At 41.1% G+C, this 23,809-nt stretch overlaps 1 protein-coding gene across 1 annotated transcript; it reads right to left on the reverse strand.

The window, feature by feature from the left end:
• Window positions 1-17,386: 17,386 nt before the first annotated feature.
• Window positions 17,387-20,688, reverse strand: LOC124153494. Its single transcript, XM_046526696.1, has one exon. The coding sequence runs from the start codon at window positions 19,847-19,849 to the stop codon at window positions 18,341-18,343; it is 1,509 nt and encodes a 502-aa protein (XP_046382652.1). The 5' UTR covers window positions 19,850-20,688; the 3' UTR covers window positions 17,387-18,340.
• Between the last annotated feature and the right edge of the window lie 3,121 nt (window positions 20,689-23,809).

A 23,809-nucleotide genomic window follows, 5' to 3' on the forward strand; every position in this document is an offset into this window, starting at 1 on the left:
CCGTACTGGCCTGACTGTCATAAGCCTACAGAAATGTATTTCTTTGGTTTTATAATGATCTCTATTCATAAAATTTTGAATTAGTACATATCTTGAGAACAAGCTTCCAGTTAATTTTCAATAAATCCAATTCTAGGTGTTGTGCCATGGTAGTGCGGAGGAAACCACGACCCAAGTCAAATTTATTTTGACGCTAATTAGTTTTGAAATTTTATTTATCATAATTTGTCCAATTTACACTTGGTGATAACCTTGAAGTGAACATTTAATTTTTTAAATTTTATTTGAAAGTTGAAATATTTTATTAGCAACGTGTTACAATTTTGCTGTCATTTCATTATGCTTGTGAAACCCGTATATTCTATTTCTGATTATTAACATCTTATTATGGCTTTTAAAATATTTTATCAGATCTTATTTGCCTTTCTACCATATTCTACAACATATGGGACGCCCATGATCCAGTAATGGGTTTTAATTCTACTTATCCCGACGTCTTAGGCTTAATGGCACAGAATACTCTCACTCGTGTATTTTGACAATATCGGGGAGACTTCCTGAAATACGGAAATATCCGGGTTAGAGGCAACTTGAAAAAAAAAACTCGGAGGGTAATTGTTACGTACGAGGCGAAGCAGACTTCAACGTGAGTTTTTTTTTCTTCGGTCCGGGATTCGAATCATAAGCAATTACCGGTTGGTGGGTGTTCGTAAAATATTTCTAATCGATTATCATCGATCCTGTTTCTTTTCCGTTCGAGGAAATAAAACGAATCTCTCCTGCAAAACTCGCGAAGCATTCCTTCCTTAATGAGCTGAACAGTGGATGGACTAAAGGAGTTCCGATCCTTTGGTCAGTTCCGGTAGCACCAATTATTGGGTCTCCGGGAAATTCGTATTCACGATGCAAAAAGCGCCATCAAGTTATCTGCTCCGCATTACATTTCCTCCTTGTTTTTTGCCCCGCTCTCCCTTCTGCTCAAGCCTTGCAGTGCCCGCCGGCCGACCGAGGCGCTGCCGCAGAGAGTTGCGGAAGAACTGTGAACTATTCCGGGAGAGAGCGCGTGCCAAGACCCTCGAATTGTTAGGAAGTAATCCCAGTACTTGCTGCCAAAGACTTGTAGAAAGACAAAGTGAAACGTATATTTCTCGTTTATTTATTCAGGTTGATATATTTCGCCAAGCCTAATCATTTATTTCGTATTGAGGCAAGCATTCCCTGTGAAAATGTTCTTAAATAAATGCGAAGTCTATTTCTATTTTTATCCCACACATATTTCACTCCACATACTATATAAAATTGCCGTTAAATAAGCTTGAATGACTATATAATTATTAATGGACCTCATTACCTTCGAATGTTGTCTCCATTTTTGTAATAAATAATTTGTGGAACGTTGATTTTATTGCATGAAACCTCATTAATTATTAAGAATATTTTATCTAATATTTAATATTATTCATAATAAGTTTGAGCACTAGAGGTTTTGAGGAATATCTTAAGTAAGTTGATACAAACATATCTCGCTCAATTTTTCCGTCATTTTATGATTGTAGGCCATTTCCATTAATTATCAGGATAAATTCAAAGAGTCATTACGAATTCTGTGGCAGATGCAAGAGGAGAATCGCGAGGTAATTTATCCTATTCCCTCTGTTAAGGCAAATTATGTGCATCTATCAAAAGTATTTAAGCGAAATCGTCCCTTTATGAGTACTTCAACAGGTTGTCCGTTTTTTTTTTTTTTTTTTTTTTGATAGGACGAAAAGGACAAGGCTTGTTGACTCTCCAAAGGCTTTATTTTGCGATTTGTTATGATATATTCGTTCTTAATAGTTGCAAAATGAGAGCCAAACATAAATATAGCATTCCATTTTGTACTGAATAAATTATTTTTAGTTTCTAATATGTTTAACATAAAAGGTCATACTTCAAAGGTTATAATTATTAGGCTCTTAATTCTTTATTTATAATTTACACTCCACGTGTGCCTAGATTCTGTGGGTTCAACCTAATTTCTTTTTTTTTTTATAATAAATTTCTGTGATTATATCATGCAGGTGGAAATTTAATGGAATACGTTTTGATGTTATCGCTGGTGACTTTTTTAAAGTTGCTTGGGTGATTATTTCACATTATATGAAGTAGTACCTTCAGCCTTCAATGTGCAAAAAACTGGGATATTTCGTGTTTGTTGCAAGACGGTGTATCATTACACAAGCCATATCTGTAATACTTACCTGTTTTGAGGCCAGCATTCAACCGGAATCACTCCCCAGATGCCGTTCCTTGTGCAGATATCCACCTACCTTTGAGAGTAATTCGCTGGTACGAATACTTTCGTTTTTATATTTTTCTCCCAAGTTTTCGGTTGCGAAAACTTTAATAAACGCGATCAGAAATAGGGAGAGAGAAAACAATTGAGTGCTTCCATTTTAGTGCCATTTTTCGAAGCCAAACCTCTTAAAAATAAGGGAATATAATCGAATACACAATGAAAAGAATAATTATTCAAGCGTAGTTCAAGTTTATAAGAATAACATGCATGGTTTTGAAGCATTTTTAGTTCAAAAAAATGTTTAAATAAATTGTAACTCATGAGATAAGACGAGGGTTCTCAATAGTGGGTTTATGCAATTATTTTTCCATCCATCCTATACAATCAGTTAATTATAATTTCTGCATTTCTGGATATCTATTAGAAAAGTTACTGTTTCCTAAGCGATGGGAGTCTTCACAATGTTTTCCATGAGAAACATTTTTATTCGCATTATAGCTCAATATAACTAACGGAAATTTTACGCTGTTGTAAAACTATTCAGCAAGAACTAAAGTGAGCGTCGTGGCCTAGTGGATAATGCACTCGGCTTCAGAATCCATATTTAGGTAAGCCTCTGGGAACTCCCTAAAATGCTCCAATTTCGAAGTTTCTTAGAGAAAGAAGGTGGCACCCCTGACCTGAATTTTGAAATTCACACCGCTGTGACTCATTCCAGGGTGGGGTCTTCTTCCCTAAATCAAAACAACCTCATAGTTGATTAGAGTGGCTTAGTCACTTTTGTAATTTTCTACACTTTTGTGTTATTTATGTTAGCTCAAAAGTTGCCTCAAAAAGAGTTACAAATTGCCAATAAATTACCTGTCCTGTGGATATCTGAGCAGCCCGATAAATATGGTTTCCTATTTAAGACTATAAATATTAAATGCGACTATTCACTTTCAATTTCAAAATATACGCAAAATTAACAAAACTTTATCCACATTTTTTCAGCGCATTCCTAGAGGCAAGGTTTCCCGGTTGATCACTCCAATTCTAACCGCGCGAATATTTCGACCTCATCATTAGCTGGAGCTTCGTTAGGGCGGGAAAAGCTGAGGATTACGCCACTTGTATCAAAGGTGTCCAATTCAAAAGAGCAGAAACGACTCGTCATGGCCCTTACCACGACCATTGTGAGTCTCTGCTTCCCACAATGGCCGCACGAAAATGCCATGACGTCCACAGCAAAGGTGTGCATTGTATTCGGAAAAATCAGGGCAGAGCAGGGTTGCGGGTTAGAAGAAATTGAAACTTCGTTTTACGATTAGACCGCCCGTATCACTGTCCGAACAAAGTGATTTATCAGATGATCTCATTAACGGGTATCCATTTGAAATGTCCCGTCCAATGGGGCCGTTTCATTAGCTGGAAGCCGGCTTGCCCCCTTGACTTTGCCGCCGAGCCGATGAAGCTGAACGCGGGATTCAGACTGAAATATTTTTCGCGTCTTCTCCCCGTAGGTATATTAATTTGAACAAGTCCGAGGAGGGCGTTCTCCGGTTCTCGCAACTTCTCTCTCGTTTTTCGAAATGGGAAGGAAGCGTAGATAATTGCGTATCGAAAGCAGAGAGGTTTTGTTCTGCAAAAGAAAAGGATCGATCGTTTTCTCCGCGAGGAGTTTAATTCCGCCTGATGTCCCCTTAAAGCGTTTCCTCATTGTTCAATTAGCGGTCGTATAACATGATTTTTTTCCTCGCCGCCGAGTTCGACCGCAAGCCAAGGCTTCGGCCTGCGTTCCCCAGCTATCTATTACAACTAAGCCAGCCCCGACCGCCCTATACCACCTTCCCCAGTATTTTCCCCCACCCACTTCCAATATCTTCCTTCCCTCGTCCCCCTTCCACCACAATTCCACCTGTCTCTTTCCCCCCCCCCCCTCCCACTCCACTTTTGCCACTTTCCTCGCGTCCCTCCCCCGCCTCCCCCCTATTCCCCCCACCCTCTTCCTCTTCCACGTATCAAATGTTCTCCCAAGCACGTATATAAAACCTCAGCCATTAAGCAAATGAGACCACGCCTTTGGGTCTGCCCCTATCTTCTGGCTTTCCCTTTCTTTCCACTAAATCAGGCCGCATTTTCGCTCTTTAGAAAAAAATGAAACGGAATAAAAGTTTCTGTCCGTCCACCACCTCCCCCTCCCCTTCGCCGGCGCTTTTATTTCCTCCCACTTCTCACGCGGGCGAACGAGATGACTGTCTTCAAGTGAGTTTTGACGGAGGTTCTCCTCCTTCAATGGGCGGAATACGTTCGTGTCGATCTCAAGAGAGTAGTTTAAGGACGACACTTTGGTGCGAACGAGAATTTTATCAGAAAGAACTTGCCTGTCACCAAGGGGTGGGGGTCTTTGGAGGCCTCAGCCCACCCCCGATTTTTTTCACTTACTCGCAATTCATTTGCTTAGGAAATCACTATTTCAGGGGTAGCTCTCCTCTGGCACACTACATGTCAGTACGGTCACATTTCATAAAGGCCACCAATAACCAACAATAAATATTACCATCTACAGTATGCCGACGAAATATATAGCTGATTTAATGAAATATATGGTTTCCCGATGCTTGATAATTGAAAAAAAAATTCTATTATAGGTAACCCGTGTACTACCGAATCGAAGAACATTTTTGCTGCATCTCTGCCTGCCGCAAAAATCCAATTTTGTGTACATGTAAGTACAAAGTGGGGAGTACGGTTACCTAGCGGGTGTAACACTTGGCAGCTAATCTAAGGGGACCGGGTGAAAACCTCGGAAGAACCCTTCGGACACCCCGAATGTCTTCGTTGACGAGCAAAAGGACCCCTTGGGAAAGGTTTGGCCCGTTTACACTGATTTTTTCGATTTCTAACGCTAAGGATTAGTTTGGTGTGTGCTACACTCTAACCTACCCGCCGAGCCACCATTTGCAATGATTCAAGGGTTGAGTCAAGAAAAGAGTACCCTTCAGTGGTCTCTAGTGGAATTGAATATAATGGATGCGCGCCAGCAAAACTATCGAAAGAAATTGGTATTTAATTCGCAATAAAGAACGTTTTTTATCCCTCACCAGTTGAAAAGACACGACCACTGATCTGATTGAGTTACATTTTGCATTGGATTTACATGGATATTATTCCTTCTAAACGCCGATGTAGGAATACATAGATGTCAGAAGTAAAGGGGAGGATATGGTAAATCGGTCTTGACTCATTAGTATGCCATACCAGGCCTATATGTCATTTTTTCATATTGAAAAGACCTCATGAAAGACCCTCTATATGAATACAGATGGCACGTGATGTATTATAGGGTCTCATCGATTCCAACTATTTTGCTTACTATTAAGACCATTACTTCTTCATATTTACCTAAAATGTGAGCTAGAGTTTCTCTAGCACATTATTCATATCGCCATCATTTAATGACTTTTTATTATAATTCACTTTAATATGTTTTAATTCAAGAGTTTTGCTTTAAAATTTAAAAAAAATCAGCGGTTCATGATTTGAAAATCGGTAAGCATAAAATTGAATGTTTATCATTATTTTATAGTCCACACATAAGAATAAACCAGTGAAGGCGGACGGTTTTTGAAGTTATGACCTCACTTCATTACCAATATAAGAAGTCATGTGTATATAATCTGCTGAGTTTTCTTCGTGATTAAATTTAAAATATACGCAGCAATTACTCTCAGTTGTCACATAGCTACTACCTACTCTGTCACTCTCAGTTTTTGAATAGAATGAAGATTCGTAATCACCCCACAATTTGGTATGAAAATCAAAACGCGTGTAAAAATCTGCTGGCACCCTACAAACCCATTTTTCGTCCCCTTTGATCTGAGCAGTTTTTCTTCCCCTCGCTCCTTTTTTTTAATTTAATTTGTTTTTAATGCTTTTTGTTCTATAATTTAGGTATTTGTATAAAAGATTGCTTCTAAATTCTTGCATATTATGACCGATATTTATAGAATCAACAGGTCGATAAATATTTTATTAATTCATTCATCCCCTATTTGCTGTTTCTAAAATTCCCTGTATCGAAAGTCATATTATTAATTGGAGCAGCAACCAATCAGAACGGATTAACAGGAAAGCAGATAATCAGACGCTTTGAGTCACGCTTATGAGAAGGGTCCTGAACGTTTCGGACTTCTAATGCCAATCGTTCGTGTTCCAATCAAGATCTTTTTATTCCTATCCTCTTTACTTCAGATCGAGCGTGGACTTCCGTGTGTTGCTTTCCGTTCGTCTCTTGTCTCTCTCCCATCTCTCTCTCTCTCTCTCTTTCTCTCTTATCTTATCTCTCTCTCACTTTAGTTTCTTCTCGCCAACTCGCATGGTCCCGCTTCCTTATCGCGAGCGGGAGATCAGTTCCCACACACCCGAAGGGGACGGCGAACTGCGGGGATGGGACTTGGTCCGTTGCGGGGGAAAGAGTTCTTTTCACGACACTTGTCCCCGCGGGGGAGAAGGCAACAATCTTTAAGAGGACTGGTCAGTGGTGGTGGTGGGTGTAGCGACGTCTTCCCAACAGTTGACAGCAGAAATCCCAGCGAAGGCTTAAGAGCGGAGGGGATGAGCATCCAATCTAAAAGGCTGGATAAATGGATGCGAAGGGCACTCCGAGGTATCCCTCGGGGGGAAACCATTTAAAAAGTTATCTAATCGCCCTCGTGAAGATGTGGACGGGGTGGAAGATTCTGTTTCAAACGCCTCCGAACGAATTTTCGCCGAAAGGATGGATGGTTCGTTCACGGTAGCGGCGAGTCTTGTGTGCTGCGAACAGTATCATGACACTGAGTGCGAGAAACATCAATTTGTCACGTGTTCACGTTTTCGTTACTGAAGAGTTTTTATTTTTTATTGACAAAGTGACCTTGGTTTGATACGCTTCATTTCGTTGTGCATCCGGAATTTTTTCTCCCCTTGTGATCAATGAAGTGGACGTAAGAGGGTAATTATCACTTAAAAACAATTTTTCTTAAATTATTACGTATGTGCGAGGTCCCACTTGAATATATTTTTATTATTAAGTTTTCAATAGCTATACTGTCAAATCTCTAGTGGAATTCAACCACTTTTTGTGTGAAATTACTTATCGGTATTTAATTTTTTTAGTAATGCGCACAATAACTGCAATCATTGTGCACAAGCTGTGACTATAAGGAACCTTATCGTGATAAAAGTAGATAGATAGCCTATAAAAGTCCGTACTGTATAAGTTTTTGGTCCATTCGCAGTCAATGATTCGCTTAGAGTTAGGCAGGTCAAAGTGAATTCAGTATTTTTTTGTAATAATGACTAATTTCAGTCGTAAACTAGTTTATCCTTCATCATATTTTTTTCTTAATGGTTTCGAGTTGACCTAAATTTTTACAAAATTGTTCTCGTTTTTGCCGGTCGTTTGTATTCTCAAATATACATTTTTCATTACGTAATGCTACGAAGCCATTCCCAGCGGCCGTAATGCACTTCTACCCATGATTATGCTGGAAAGAAGTGAAACCACGCATTATCGTTCACATATCGGCTATCGCCTCTCAGTATCGTCTAAATAGTACAATGCTTGTTCGTGGACAAGGAAAATTGTTTCGCTCTGCCCATGAGTTAAACCCTTCAGTTCGGTTTTAATTGTGACGCCTTCGAACCTCCTCTCGGCCACATCGCTATTGTTCCGAGTTGAGGATTACCCACCCGACGGAGTAATTGCTATGGATCAAGATAGTCGCGGAAACCATCTCGCATGAGTTCAAGTCCCTGAGAAAATACGTTAGAAGAGTGGAGTCGAACGCACTTGATTGCCCTGCGGTAACAGAGGAATACCCCACGTTTTAGCTATCATCTGAGGTGTCCCGATGGAAGATAAATCTTATCACGACCGTGTTCTTTAACTTTTCTCGCACTATTTCAGAATTTAATTACTCAATTCGACCTCCTTCGAATACATTTTATGTCAATTAATTAAAACAAATTCCACGACTTACGATAACATTTTTTGCCCCTTTACTACTGGAATTCCCGTGCTATTGGTTGGCTTCACTCTATATCTCAGCATAGCACTAAGGTTTGTGCTCCTATCTCTCTAATTTTGTTGATCACTAGCAAGCATCAGGCATTATTTTTTTTCTTTTCAGTATACCGTGTCTACCGTGAATACTATTCACAGATTAACATGAGAAAAAGTAAAACAAAGGTGGAAATTAAATGCTTATTATTTTGTAATTTGTGTAAATTTACTTGAGAGATTATAGGTGGCTTTGTACGTTTTAATCTAGCTTATTTCAGCTATTTATTTACTCAGACTATTTTCGCGGCATTCGATTTATTATAACTGGCATAATTTCACTAATTAACATCTTTCACCTCAAATTATAGTTCTTTACTTGAAATTTTATGTCTTTTAGCCTATTTTTGGACTAATCTTTGCTCTGTGCCCTGACATTAAATTTGTGATGAGGGAGTAAGAATAATACTGTGAATGGAATAAAAGATGCAAAAACCTCTTATTGCAATAACAGCGTCCCAAACTTTCATCATTTATTCTCTCGTCTGTGTTGAATTATCAAAACAATAACTTACTTAGGTGGAAGGTTATTATTTTAGTAGATACTTTTTATTAATCAAGTCAGTAAAGGTATATTTCATTTATCATAGTATTTCTCCATTACTACTAGGTTGGTTAACTCGCAATAGGTCTAAAACTTAAGTGAATCAGAGATAAGCCAGTGACCATAAGTGTCCATAAGTGACGACAGTTTCTCCATCCAGGATGGCTGGAGAAACTGTCGTCACTTATGGACATCTAAACGCGGAGGAACGCCCGGAAGCCAAGACTCATATGGAGAAACGCCGTGGAAACCTCAGATCAAATAGCCAGTAATTTAAAAGCTCACACACCATTTCAGTTTGCATTCATCTGCCCCAATTCTGGTGGAAAAAGTCTGCATTGCCGGCATATTACTTTCAGAAATTATATTCAGCTTTCATATTATCTCCTCCTTCTTTTGCTATTTTTCCATTCTTTTCACCCCTTTTTCCTCCTGGTTAAATATGTGAAGCAGCATGAATAGCTTTTGCATGTGTCAAATTGAACGACGTCGTCAGTTAAAATTTATCTCGCAATCACAAATTTGTAGTAAACGCTTGAGTGTGTTCAAAGGAACCTATGTGAAAATCTTTGGATGTAAACGTTATCAATAGAGAAATGTCTATGCTATAAAGTATCCAATTGCACATAAATTCATGGGTTTAACAGGGTGGTGAATGATAAATTGAAATTAACAATTTATTAACGAACGCACTTACTATTAATCGGAGCTTTTACCAAATCAAACAATGCATCTTTTTAAACAAAAAACTGTGTGGTTTTTTCCTGTTTACGATCAAGGATTTTCCAGCTTAGAGATTTGAACGCTCGAATTCAAATGGAGTACGAAGACTTTAACGCCTGATTCATTTATGGAAATCCTTTGTTGGCAATTTATTCCATTTATTTCATTTTCTTTCACCCCTTAACACGGTTTAGCCGTTTAATACCTTGTTCCTCGACTTCGATCAAGGAATTGAGAGAGGCCTTTTACGAGAAACCTACCTATTTTACCTAAGAATTATTCCCTTCGTTACATTGTCAGTACAAATATTGCAATGTTACATTCAGCCAAATATTTCTTTCCTGAAAAATTGATCATATTTTTATAAATACACTACACTGCTGGTGGTGATAACTCTGTCATCGATTACAAAAAAATGATTTTTCAATACACAAGTTGCAGTTACCATGCGAAAAACTGAACACTTTCCGCCCTGGTTTTCTGTTATCTGGTGAATGGAGGCTGAAAAATTAAAAGTAGACAGTCATATCACGTTAATGAGCTTTTATGGCAATTTAAACAATCATGATTCTATGAAATACATCCCTGGCAGCGGAGCTCAAGGAATTTCTCATTAGCAATCTATTCCATCCCCATTAAAAGACTATTTTTCTAACGAGGCAGAATTTTACGGAGCTCGCTCACGAGAAAACGGTCAAAGAGATCGGCGGCGGAAAGCGAAAGTTTCGGACCGAGGGAGTGCGACTTATTACTACTTGACGTCACGTCCATGGCACGCATTCGATCGTAAGTAAGGTACCTGCTCTAGCACGAGAATGGGCAAGGGGCTAGACGCGTGTGTACCTGCTCGGGAGACGTAAACACGTCCTGGAGAAACTTCAGTACTTGTAGGAAGAAAATGAAGAGAGAAAATTAACCGATGATCGAAACGGAATCGTTTTTACTGTAAGCTATTTACTTTATTTTTTTCACCAAGCCTTTCAATTTAATCTTGAGAAAGCGAACTTATAGTGATGATTCTTTCAAATGATGAGATATGCAATTGTCTTTTGGACGGTAATTTAGTTCCAAAAACCTCTGTTGTCATTCTTTTCTGGCACTTCTAATCAGCTGATATATAACCTTCGATCAATGCAATTACAAGGGCTGGTAGTGCGTACATAATGAAGGGTCTTCAAGTTTGCTTTATTTTCTCGTCAATTGAAGTGGTTTCCCTCCCTATACCTTCTTATTTTTCCTTCCAGGTATTCAAAAACTACCAGTTAGTTCCCTTTCTGAAGGTCTTGGTTGGAATAATAATCTTACAAAAGTCTGTGGCACATTTATACTCGTTATACTACCTGTTAAAAATTTTTATTTGTGACATCGCCATTTTATGCCGTCCCACAATTCTCGATGGCAGCAGTGCACAATTTCTTAAATGATCTTCTGAATTAGCGGTTATTCTTTGATTGATTTGAATTTGTGGCGACGGGTATGCGTCTGCAGTCTTAGTAAGTTTTTGATCGATTTTCTCCCGGCAATATTCCTATCTCTTTTATATCTGCCGGAAGCATAGGTCCTGGGGACGTAATTTTTTATTTTTCTCATCGGTCGGTGGAGTCTAAATAATCCGTTTATTGACCATGTTTTTTCTTCTGTTTGAATATCATTTGAAAAACTAGCAAATAAATGGGCGGGGAACCATTATTCCTCGAGTTAAGCACATATTTTGTCGCAATTCCAAAATTGGCTAATAACTGAAGATTTCCTTACTTACGAAAAAACGTGTACTTCAACAGTACTAAATTCGGGATGAATTTCAGCATAGTGAATTTAAGGCATAGATGTCTGCAACTGACTTATAATGAAAAAAAGGCTCATAATAAAGAGGATGACTGAGGCGATTGATTCGACATTCATTCGAGGTATGAAAATGAAGTAATAACAAAGCATCTAATAATAATTTTATTTTCAAAGAAATTTCCCGGTATTACGTTAGAAATTTGGGAACTAGGTCAGTGTACCAAAATATTTCGCTAACATGATGTAACCCAATGCGGTTGACTAAAACCTCATTGAATTGAAATACAAAAAGTGTAGTTCTTTCACCTTTATTATAGGAGTAGGAATGGGCGCAACCGTGGTAATTTACTTCCCTAGGAGAGTGTTCTACTGATGGCTACAAGGCTCCCTAGTTTTTACTAATCTAATAAATAAGTATGAAAATAAATATCAAGCAATTGAAGCCTTTTAATTGAATACAAGAACGAGGTAATGAACGCTTTTTGCGAAAATGAGATTTTCGACTTCCCTGAATGCCCTTCTTACCTTCTCCCCTTTCCTTCTCCCTCTCTACCATTACACATTGTTATTTTCGACCGTAATTCAAAAATTCCGATGCGATTATCCATCGAAGGGCAGAAGTGCCTTCGTGGATACGCAGAAATCTCATTTTCGAAAAAAAGAGACCATTTTTATGCCCTTACAATCAGTTGTGCGAATTATTTGGGGAGATGAAGGGAAGCAGCCAGCACTGGAAGTTTTCCACTATGGTTGTGGTTTTCCTGGGCGGGCCTCAATGGTATATAGCCATGTCGTCGGCCCCTCGCGGCTTATGCATGTCCTCTACCACCTCTCCGCTCGTCAAGACCTGTTAAGCGCACCTCCCGCGCACCGCTCCGGGAGCGCACTACGGCGAGCGCATAAGGCCCCCGTTCGCCACGCCACCTTGAAACGTGTGGAGTACTCACCTCTTCCTTTTTCCCTCCTCCTTTCCCTATCTGCCCTATCTCTCCTCCACGAAAATCGCAGCAGAGGATTCTACCGTCGGCCTCAACGTGTGTTATCAACCCCCGCACATTTATATGGTTTGCAAAGCGATTCGAATTTCACGGATAAATACGCTATAATGAATTTTCCAAGTAGGCTTCCGCGGAGATTGTGACGGTAGATTATGACTATTATGGAAGCTGAAACGTTGGCGAAATATTATCCAGTAAAATGGATAAACGCGGAAGAAAACCTAGAAGAATCGCTGCCTAACGCTATAATGAAGACTATTAGCATAATTTCTTGATTGAAGCCTTCGCGGCTCATGATGATTAAAAACAAGTCACATACGGGTGTATGCCGCGTGTCGTACTGGAGATTGCCCCGACGTTTCGCGACCGACTGCTGTCGGTGGCGTAACGTCGGGGCAATCTCCAGTACAATACGCGGCATACACCCGTATGTGACTTGTTTTTAACTATTAGCATAAGTTTATATTTGTGATGATAAGATATTATGTCAAATTCATAAGCTTCAATGCTACTTCTTGCGATTTAAGTACTCTATTGCCAATACTGTATCGTTCTGAACTGACCATCGTGCTGCGGGCAATTTCGGAAATCCAATTAAAATTTGAGCCAGATAGCATCATAAAACAAGCTTTTGTGGGACCTAATGGGGCCTCCATAAGTAGCTCCTTTGCTCTCTTCCTTTCATCTGTATGGCAAACGTTCAGGGAGTATTTTGAACCGACAATGAAGCCCCAGTCGTGCGCACGAATATTTCAGCAGAGGATTTTCCAGCGGGCAAGAGAAGTATTGTCGCTCACCGCTAATTTAAATGGATTTACGAAAGTCACCGTTCGCGACGCTGATGGCAGCGCGATCCGAATTTAAAAGGAGAAATTAGCGAAAGCGTAACTTTTCAGAGCTATTGCTCGCGAGAGCAAAGACTCTACTTTAAATATTTGGCCCAAGGTGGCAGCATAAATCAAATTTCTATTGAAGTATACTGGGAGATACTGGGGCTTACTCTATGAAGAAATTGTCGTGCGCATACGGCCATTCCCCTCTCCTCAAAGCAATAGCTGTAAGACTTCTATGTTTTAGAATACGTTTAAATTTATCACCACTGTTATCACCAAAAATCAGTCATTTGACTTATGCTATGAATCTAAAGCATAAGTCTATCACTTAGCAGTTATCCTCAAGCACTTATAATTGAATTCTTAAATTAGTGCACTAAATGAGACGGGATCGGATTGGTGTGGCGACTATAGTATTTGCTATCCACCTCGAGGGCCCGAGTTAGAAACCTTGTAGTGGCGGAAATTTTTCAGAGACTGCGCAATCCTTACACGAATGCTTTGTGGAGGGCATTTCAAATACAGCACTGCGTCCTTGTGATGGACGTTGAGCCAAACTCCCTTAGCGCCTTTTCTTAAGAGCAGGCATATGCCAATGCCAGGTTTCACTCCACCCTAACCTATCCTCATGGCGTAAATCTCAACTGTCGGCCGCCCTTTCCGATAACCATACCTACATTAACTGAACCAACTGGACCAATTTCGACCGTAATGCTGAAATCGAGAGTTGCAATGTTGGCCTCGGCTTTTGGTCACTGTGCAGCCATCTTGAGCGCTCATGCGTAAGTACTCCGAGGTTTCGAAGGCATATCTTGTGGTGGTGGTCTCCCGAGGTACAGAATGGGGGAGGGGTCGCGATGGCGTCGGAATAAACTGTAGAAAGTAGGCATTCGACATATAGCCTCCCAGCGGAGACTTTTGCCTCACCGCCCCCCTTACTCCTTTCCAGCCTGCCTAGTCTCGTTTTTTTCTTGCTTCTTCCACACACACACTCCCCCCCTCCACTACCTCCCCTCTCCCCCCTCCCTTCCTCCTGCCCCTCCCCTTCCTTCCTTGAATTTCCCTCTCCATTGCAGTGCGTGTGTGCGGAGAGAGACCCGACATGATGGCCGAATAAAACTGTTTCACCGTTCACCGACCGAGACCGGACAAGCAATAAAACTGTAGTCCTAGGAGCGAGAATTTCTTACCGTCGGTGGCAATTGAAAAATATGCCTTGCTCTCTCGTTACGCCATCTATCTTTTTCCCTCTTCCATATCTACCTGTCGCGGCTCGCGGTGGCGAGTTGATTTTTATCGGCCACCCCCAACTCGGATTATTTTTGCATTATTAGTCAGCCAGCGGGACCGTAATGAAGAAAGCTTTGCTATATTACGCCGGTGAAGCATTTAAGACCGGACTAGGTTTCGTTGTCAAAGAGCTTGCAAGATAATGATATAGTATCTCAACCTGAAATTACTAGGTGACCACTACATCGGTACTTTTATCGACACATATATGTTTAGCGAGTGGGGGACTATTCTGATAAACACCACACACTATTCAATGATGATTATTTAAACTCCATCAAAGGTTTTGATAAGTGAACTCATCAAAAGAATGATAATCGTAAGGATTTTCCTATTGGTAAAGCAATCAAATTAAACTTTGGGGGATGTCAAAGTTATATTCAGTGAAATTTTGAGTGGTTGTTTTAAAAGTCTCCATGGTTCGTGTGAACTGTTTTGTTATTGCTCTCGCTCGATATTTGGAGGGATTCGTTCAAACTTTGTTAAGTTTTCGGGTATTAGGTTTCAATCGTTAATACACAATGCCTCCTTCGCTCATTGCATGTCATAGGCAATGAAAAGGTAAAATTTTTACCAAAAATGCGCAATTTTAGTGACATGTAACGCGGGCTTAAACTGACCAAAGGCTCCTACTACGACACCAACTACAAGAATCTAACGCATAGCACTCATTTAACTGCATGAAATCATTCATTACCTGTGCAAAGGTTAAGGCAAATGAGGTTCTCATATTTTATTACAGTTATGCTCCATTTGATAAATCGCATCCAGTAGGTTTTGAAAAATTCACTTTGCATTAATGTAAACTAATTGCTATATTTTCTATAGTAGTCGTAACTAGTTGTCTTTAGTGGTGTAACTAATTAATATAGTAGTCGTAACATTAAATTTCATGCAAATCCAAATAATATTTTTGGCAAAATGAGTGGATGTACCATCTATGATTTAATATTTACTAAATGCATGACTGAAATACGTTGGCCATCTGTATTTGGAAAGTGCAGCCAAGGCATGAATGCGTCAAACCAAAGGTTAAGAAAATAAAGTTTGTGCAAAATTTATGTAATTTGTGTAGCAATGCCTTCAAGTCCCAATCCATTCCATCTGTTTTCTGACTTAGAGCATAGTTGGAGAACAGTATTTCGCGAAAAATGCCAGGAGAAATTGCTTTTAAAAGCCTGATATCGTTTGATCGCATTTTAAAGGGCTGGTTTGGCGTATCGGGACATGCTTGTGCGTAAAAAATAATCTCGGATGTGAGGCACGCTCTTGATTAGCCTTTTGAGTGGTAATTCTTTCGTCGCCGTCACCAGTCAAATCAAAATCCCTCATGAGGTGGACGCCAGCGAGCATCACGGGCTCTGGTCGCGGGTCAGAATCGAGTTTTAATTGCGAAATCACTGGCGGACCGGGACTGTCGGATATTTTGCAATGACAACTCGCTCGTGGCCTGGAACAATATGGAGGAACAGTTCGCCAACGAATTTTATCCTAATCTCTGGAAATTTTTGTTGATACTTAATATTAACTAATGAAGCCGCTGAATTTCATCCCAGTAACGTTACAGCTATCTAAGGTTAATTATTGTAGTAGAAATGAAAATAGTCCTAGATGGACTTTCAGACATAGGCGAGTAATGACGTGATTGAAGTAATGCGTGAAGTCCGATTACACTTATTTCCCTTACGTAATAATTTCCCTTTCCCAGTAATAATTTCATTCCGAATTCTCGGAATAAATAATCTTATTTTCAAATTAATCCTGCATATGGTGAGTTATGATGACCCCGTGACATAAAAACTTCAATACCTAATGAATTGAAACTGTAACACCAAAAGTAATAATATAGTAAATTTAATTAATAAAACACGGAACAAATACGCACATTCGTCTGTTAGCTTGTGTTTTAAGAGTTAGGAATTAATGAATTTAACTATTGAGCCTTCATTATAATGAAAGACTGTATTTGTGAGAAATTAACAAAATCTTAAAACTAATCATTCAAAAATTAAAAGATATCCATAATCTTTTTGAGACAAGAGTAATTAAAAACATTAAAATATTTTCGTAACACCATACCCGAGTGTAATGCGGGTGATGTTAATGGCATGAGTTGTATCATCACATTTGGGGTAAGAGGTTAAGTGGGGAAAGAATATAATAAATTAACAAATTGCAATAGAAAGCTATACATGAGCCAGCAAAATGAATCTGCTGCGAGGCATTAAAAAAACCTGAAGACGGTGATTCAACAAATTTCCACCCCAGCGTATACCTGCATATCGCGCTATTTCGTTGTGACGTGAAATGATGGATAAGAAAATATTCCGACTATAAATATTCCCGTAAAAATAGCAAAAGACTGATAGCTAAATTAGAATACGCCGTATTATGAAGAAGAGTATTTCGCAAGTTAACATTTTACCGCAGAGTTCTCGGGTGCTCAGAATGACTGTAACATTCGTGCGTAAAATGTAATTGTATTTTAAAAAGTTTTGTCCCATCAAACTGAAAATATGTTCAATTCACAAAAATCACTTGGGAGCAGAATGTTAATAAGGACTCGAGCAAAAATCGAAAGTTTATCACAACGTTATGGGTGATATACTGAAAATGTACCGTTATGCCCGTTATTTGCCCACCTATTGACCTACATTCTAAGTTCGCATTTTGAACGATCTATTTCCATCAAAATGAAAATTTATGACACTTATTAGTCAAAATTTGGCCTTTTCTAATAGGCACACGTTATAATACACCTTGAAATGAAGCACTTTTCGCAGTGTAAGACAAAATTTATGGAATAACGGGAATCATCTCTTTGGGAAAAGCATGAAAATAAAGAACGCATTTCATGGGGAAAAATATTTTATTGAGACATTTTCTTTTTGACTTATGCATTCCAAGCAGTTTTTTCTTTTTCAATAGTTTTTCTTACCAATATTTTTCTCTTCGAATATGAGAGATAGTGGTGCTCATGTTTAAGTATTCATCTTGCAATAAAAAACTCTTAACAAACAGGAATTGGAGAAATAAAATAGACCACATTTCACAACTCACCGAGGTATCTGCGGATGCTGAGTAGTTATTTTTGCTCTGTTTAACTGCAATGAAATAACTATTGTCTTCTTATGTTCAGAGCTGTTTTGAACAGTCACACATATTGTCCAACAATTTATTCTCAGTACTTGAGATATCTTCCATGCGCATTGTACATAATAATATAATAATTATAATAAGCTTCTGATATGTTTTCGCGAAATTAACCTGCGGCTTTTTCGCACACTGCCACAGCACTGAACCTTGTTTTAACTAGGCCCAAAAACTCATTTAAAATAAAATATGTAACAAATTAAAATACAATTAATATAAAATATATATTTATACGCGGGAGTAAATGCACTCGAAGCTATTTGAAACTGGACGGAGTCATTGTCTCTAAGCAATGCAATTACTTCAGTGCGGGAATTTTAAACAAGGAAACATTCACTAGCGAGGAAGGCTGCAGCAGTTTTTACCGCACTTAAACTTATTCGGGTCATTTGAAAAAGTGCCTCACACTTATAAGTCACCGCGAATCGACCGAGGAGCAGGAGCAACTTAGCGACTCACGCGTTTGAACTTCCATCATGCAGCCACTGTCGTCGTTAACGAGGAGCCCAGAAGAGGCGGTCAGCGCCGGGGCGCCACACGTCCATCGGATGACCCCCGGAAGTCGTGCGCGGACCGTTAGGCAAGACAGTGCGGTGGTAAGCGAAACGATTGCTGTGGGAAGGGACGACCTCTCGACCTCACCCGGAGCCATCAAGGCGTCGACTGCTCACTGAGGTCCGAATGGAATTGGAGCGACTCGCCGTCTGACTCCAAGAGGATGTCCAGCCCGTCCCCGATGATGTCCTCGAAGGGGTCCACGTTCAAGGGGTCCCCCACGCCTCCGCCCCGGCACCCTCCGCCGCCGAACGTGGAGCCGTCGTCCGAGAGAAGGTCGCTGCAGGTCGTCGCGTAGTCTCCCAGCTCGTCGCTGCCGCACCCGGACGAGGCGTCGCCGAAGGCCGATCCGGCGAGCTGGTGCGAGGTGAATCCGCCGAGGTGGGTGCCGAGAGGGAGCGGGGGCATGGGCGGGAGCAGGGAGGGCAGCTGTATAAGGGACGGCAGCGGCGCCTGTTGGTGGATACCCGGGTGTGGCTGCGCGTCTTGCCGGTACGGGTGGTGGTGATGGTGGAGGTTTTGATGGAGGTACGGCGAGGAAGAGGCAGAGGAGAGCGAGGATGTGGAGGAGGTTGTGGAGGAGGGCGAGAGGAGGCTTGCATCCTCCTCCCGTGGCTTTTCCCTCAGGATCTGCGCCAACGCCTCGATATAGTTCATCGCCAGCCGGAGGGTGGTGATTTTGGTGAGCTTCTCGCTCGCCTTGTTGGTCCCGCCGTACGACGGCGATCCGGAGGAACTGGAGCACGAGGAAGACGACGACGAGGAGGAACAGGAGAGCGGTGCAGGGAACGTAGGCACCGCCTTCCGCAGGGTCTCGAACGCCTGGTTGATCTCCCGCATCCGGCTCCGCTCCCGGGCGTTGGCCGTCTTCCGCCGATACTTGCTGAGGGGCGGCGGCTTCTGCTTGGGTTTGGGCTCCCGACGACCGCCGCCCGAGCCTGACCGACCGCCGGACCCTGCCGCCGTCACCGTCGCACCCTCGCGGGCCTCCGACGCGGCCGCGGCGGCCGAACCGCCAGAGCGGGCGGATTTCTCGACGCTTGAGGTTGCGGTCCGCCCTCCCCGGCGACGCAGCTCCGTCTCCATTCGGTTTTGTATGGAGCGGGGCCGAAGGGAGTATTTCTCACTTGCCCCGCGGGTTCGGCGACCCTCCTCCACGGGGGGCTGAGGTTCTGCCGCGGGTGCATCGCTGGGGACCGGGAACGGCTTAGGGTCTTCCTCCTTGGCAGGTTCGGAGGGACCGGTGGCCAGTTCCCGGGTGGTCGCGGCCACGGGTTCCCGCATAACCGTGTCCTGCACCGTACTCAGCACCACGGTCACCTCGTTTCCGTTGTTGTTGGTGTCGACGCCGACGAGGGAGTCTCCCGTGGCGCCGTCGTGGTCGCCGCCGAGGAGGAACTGCACCATTGCGGCCTCGCCACCGTGCAAGTGCTGCAGCGAGCCGAATTGATGGGAGACTCCATTGCCCACGCCCGCGTAGATGCGGTTGGTCCCGGCCACCGCGGTCATCTTGGGCACTGCCACAGAGACGGCCGCTTTGCTAAACACATCACCCACGCCCCCTACACCGACGACTGCGCTCACCTTCTGGAGCATTGAGTTCATTCCTCGTGGGCCTCAGCTCGGTGTATTCTCTGGATTCGCATTGATTCGATTTTTCACCCCTCTTTTCCCAGACCAGATATCTTTTTAACACACGATGTTTAGTGAAACTCCAAAAAAATTGTATTATTTTGTTAAAAAATATTTAGAAATGAAGCACCTATTTAGCTGAATAAACTTCTTAGCGTTCACTCACCTAGGATACAGAGCGACTGATTCGGAGAAAAGGGAATGGAAGGGCAAACGGATAGGTCCACTCACGCGTTAGATTCCTCACGAATCAAAAGTGCATCTGGTAACGGGAGCACACGACACTTTCCTCACTCGCCGCTCAGTAGTCTTCGCCAACAAAATTCTCCCCGGATCGAAATAAAATCACTGTTTATCCTTTTTTTAATGAGCACTGTTTTCAACAACGCCGAACTTATCCCGGATAGATATGTCCTTTTCGAATGACTGCGAGCAAGGTGGATAAATAGTAATGATTGGACGAAAAGAGTTCACACCTCCGTTGAAGTCTCCTGATGAAATTAAAGTCAAATATCACATTTCAATTGGGGATAGGTTGAAATTTAGATTTTAAAAACTTGGCTCGAGTATAGGTCACGGGGTTGCAATGGGCTCGCAAACACTGTTCCAACTATCTTAGAGCGCGAGAGGTTTTTCGCCTCTCGGGGACTCGAGGGCCGCGACCGTTGGGTTGGGCGTAGCGGAGGGCTCTCCAAGAGTGTGGGGCGCGAGGTTATGGCGGGGTTTTCCTCTCCTGGTTGGAGTGAGATCCTTTCGGAACGCCCGTCGGCTCAAGACTGGTCCGCCTCGGCAGATACTCTGCCTCACCTACGCTCTCGACTCCTCCGCCTCCTCAAAGCCAGCAGCCGTTGAAGTCTCCCGCCTCTCCGAGCTCGCAGCGCCATGGACCCCTCTGCGGCCGATGGACGAAGCTGGTAGATGACTGAGGCTGTGTAGTAGGGACGACCTTCCCTCAAGTCCATTTGGGATCTCTTGCCTTTCTCAGCTTTCAGCCCGCCTCTCTCCCTTGGACGAAAAAAGCGGGCTTTTTACACTCTCAACTCCGCCGCCCTCGAGAATCCCATGTGTTAACAGTGTTTTGAAAGCTTTGGGAATGCGTTTCTTTTAGCGCCATCACGAAAGTGATGGTTTCTGACAATTAATAGGTTCAGCCTTAAAAATGCCTGTTTATACATGTTCGTGATGATTTCGTAAAATATGTGCGAGACACTCTCGCGTTGCTGAGAAATCCGCGAAAACTATCTTGCAGTTGGAAAAAATATATCGTTGCGCTTAATAAAATGCCTCATAAAATGCTCTCACACATTTGAATGTGTGAGAGCATTTTATGTGTGAACCATTCAGAAAATATGCTTTAAAATTTACCTCAAGGGTGGATTTTGTGATAAAACCTGAAACTTCGATGTAATGGATAGTAATATTATCATATACGTTTGGAAGCTCTTGGGCTGCTGTATTATTGCTTGCGTTCAGTTTTCAAGTGCAATTTTCACTTACTTTTCATTTTATTTGCGATTGGGTAACAGCCATTTGTAATGAAAAAATTATGTGTTAGAAGCTATGTGCAATAATTTTGCTGCCTGGTTGGCTCTAACAAACTCTTGCTAAGGGAGTTTATAACCCTCTTCGCCTCAGAAATATCCCACCACTTTCTCTACAATTTTAAAGACATCCCATTCATAAAACACGCATTTATGTTCCGCCGAACCATTTTATTCCATTTTTAGCTATCAGTGTATTATACGGTATAAAATTTTATATTTTTAACGCTTGACCCTTTAAGAATTCCTTCTTAACTTCCTTTCTCGATCGTTACTGTGATTAGTCCAGCAAAAGATTATTGCCAGTGTTCAACTTGATTCAACCCATCTCTCGATAGCCGCTTCGTGGAGCTAGTCCTGCTACCGACTGCTCCATCTATGCGCCTTCACAGTCAAACAGGCTTCTTCGCGGGAGCGATCCTTCTGCTACCTACCGGCCAAGAGTTAAACTAGAGCGGGAACCGCTTGGACGCAAGGCGCGCTCTTCAAATCATGACTTGAGCTGGGACACGCGCGCTCTTTTGATAAAATATTTTTTGGGGTTGAAATAGTCTATTTTTTGTATTATTAACTCAATATATTTTGTAAAACTATTGAGTTATTCCATAACATATTTTCTAACTATAATCCGAAATCTTTCCGTTTCAATTGCTTAGTTTAGTAATATGCAAGTATCATCATCATAACTATTAATCACATTTTGAATTAATAATAACAACCGTCGATTAATGAGAGTTATAGTAGCCTTTTTATCATGATGGTCTATTTTTGCCATTTAATAAGCACGTACTCCAATACGTTTAGTTATTTTCCAGATTTATCTTCTCTACGTTCTGTTCCTTGGTATTCAACCTCATTTCAACAAGCTTTTGTTCAGTTGGGTTTCAAATTTTGAAGATGACTTCTGTACGGTTAAACATCCACCTTCAGCAAAATTTCCCGGGGCTGTTTTGTGAGGAAAATATTTTTCGAAAAAACATTTTATGAGCATTACGATTTCATAGTTTTACGCAGTCTTGGCTTTAAAACAACCTGTAAACATGGTTATACGACAATTCGGTGATGAAGTAGAAAGAATGATATGATACAAAGCAGGTTTTTATAACTAAAAATTGTAATTAAAATTAAAAAATTAAATTGCGCATTAAACGCGCAAACAATGATTTTTCGCGAACGGCCTACGAGTATTTTGTTTAAGGTTGATATAAGCCCATGCAGAAGTTTTCATCTAAATCTGAGACCCTTATGGACCAACGTTTGATGAACTGTGGTTGAATGACTGATGTAGCCACGAGGTGAATTTATCATGTTTCATTCTTAGTTTATAAAACATAGAATTAGTCAACAGGATGTAGCTCTAGTTCTACGCTCATTGTGAAACTTAATTACTATTGATCTAATGGCTGCAATATTTTCTGTATTTTTTCAACTCCTTGGCGACAGTTATCTAATATTGCATGTAATACAAGAGTATATGACGAGTGCATGAGTGAACTATTGACATCATCTACGCGAAGTGAACTTTGAAAACAGGATATTTTCTTAAGTCAGTCACACATGAGATCGAGGCTTATGAAAAGAAAACTTATATCACTCATTTAAGTGCAGTCATCAAATGTTGGCCAACACGTTGAATGAGCACGATGGTAAAGGCGGCAGCAAAGATATCGATTAGAGGAGAATTGATAAATTAATAGTATATCTTTCAGTAGATCATAGTTGAGGACAGGCTCCTCATTTAGAGGCGTAGAGTAAAGACTAGATGAGGAAGAACAGCGGTGCGCATAAATGTCATGGAAAGTATAATGATAAGAGAAGAGAATTAAAATTGTTTCCATGCGCATATTTGAGATCTGATATTGAGGAATGTTAGAGATAAGGTGGATAAAGTAGAGGATAAATTAGGGTTTGTTAGGCAAGATGAGCGAGAGAAGTAAGTTTCTAGATGAAATCGATATTTAATACTGTTTTTGAGCGTTTAAGTCACTGACATTGAACGTTGAACGGTGATGGGGCAGTGGGTGTTGGGTCAAATAGTTGGTAAACAAAGAAATGATAATCAGGCCTGTAATTACATGCATTGTTTAGGAGTTACCTTGCCCCTTTTCAGCACATTATATGCAATGGAAACAAATGTAATGGACGCATTTTAGTCACTACGGAATCCCTTACCGTCCAATAAACTTGGAAGGAGATTCTATCACCAATTAATATGAAATTAAAATAACGTGAGAGATAAAAACCAATTGTACACCAAAAACCAAACAAGCACGTGTCTCAAAATTTGGTCGATTTGAAATTCGTGTCTTAAACAGAGTATAATGACATTAAAAAATAAAATTCAAGCAAAAAACAACTCTTTGTTTGCTCTTTCTTCGGTTTCGTGAATTTT

The sequence above is a fragment of the Ischnura elegans genome, chromosome 2 (genome assembly GCF_921293095.1).
Source record: "Ischnura elegans chromosome 2, ioIscEleg1.1, whole genome shotgun sequence".
Lineage (NCBI taxonomy): Eukaryota > Metazoa > Arthropoda > Insecta > Odonata > Coenagrionidae > Ischnura > Ischnura elegans.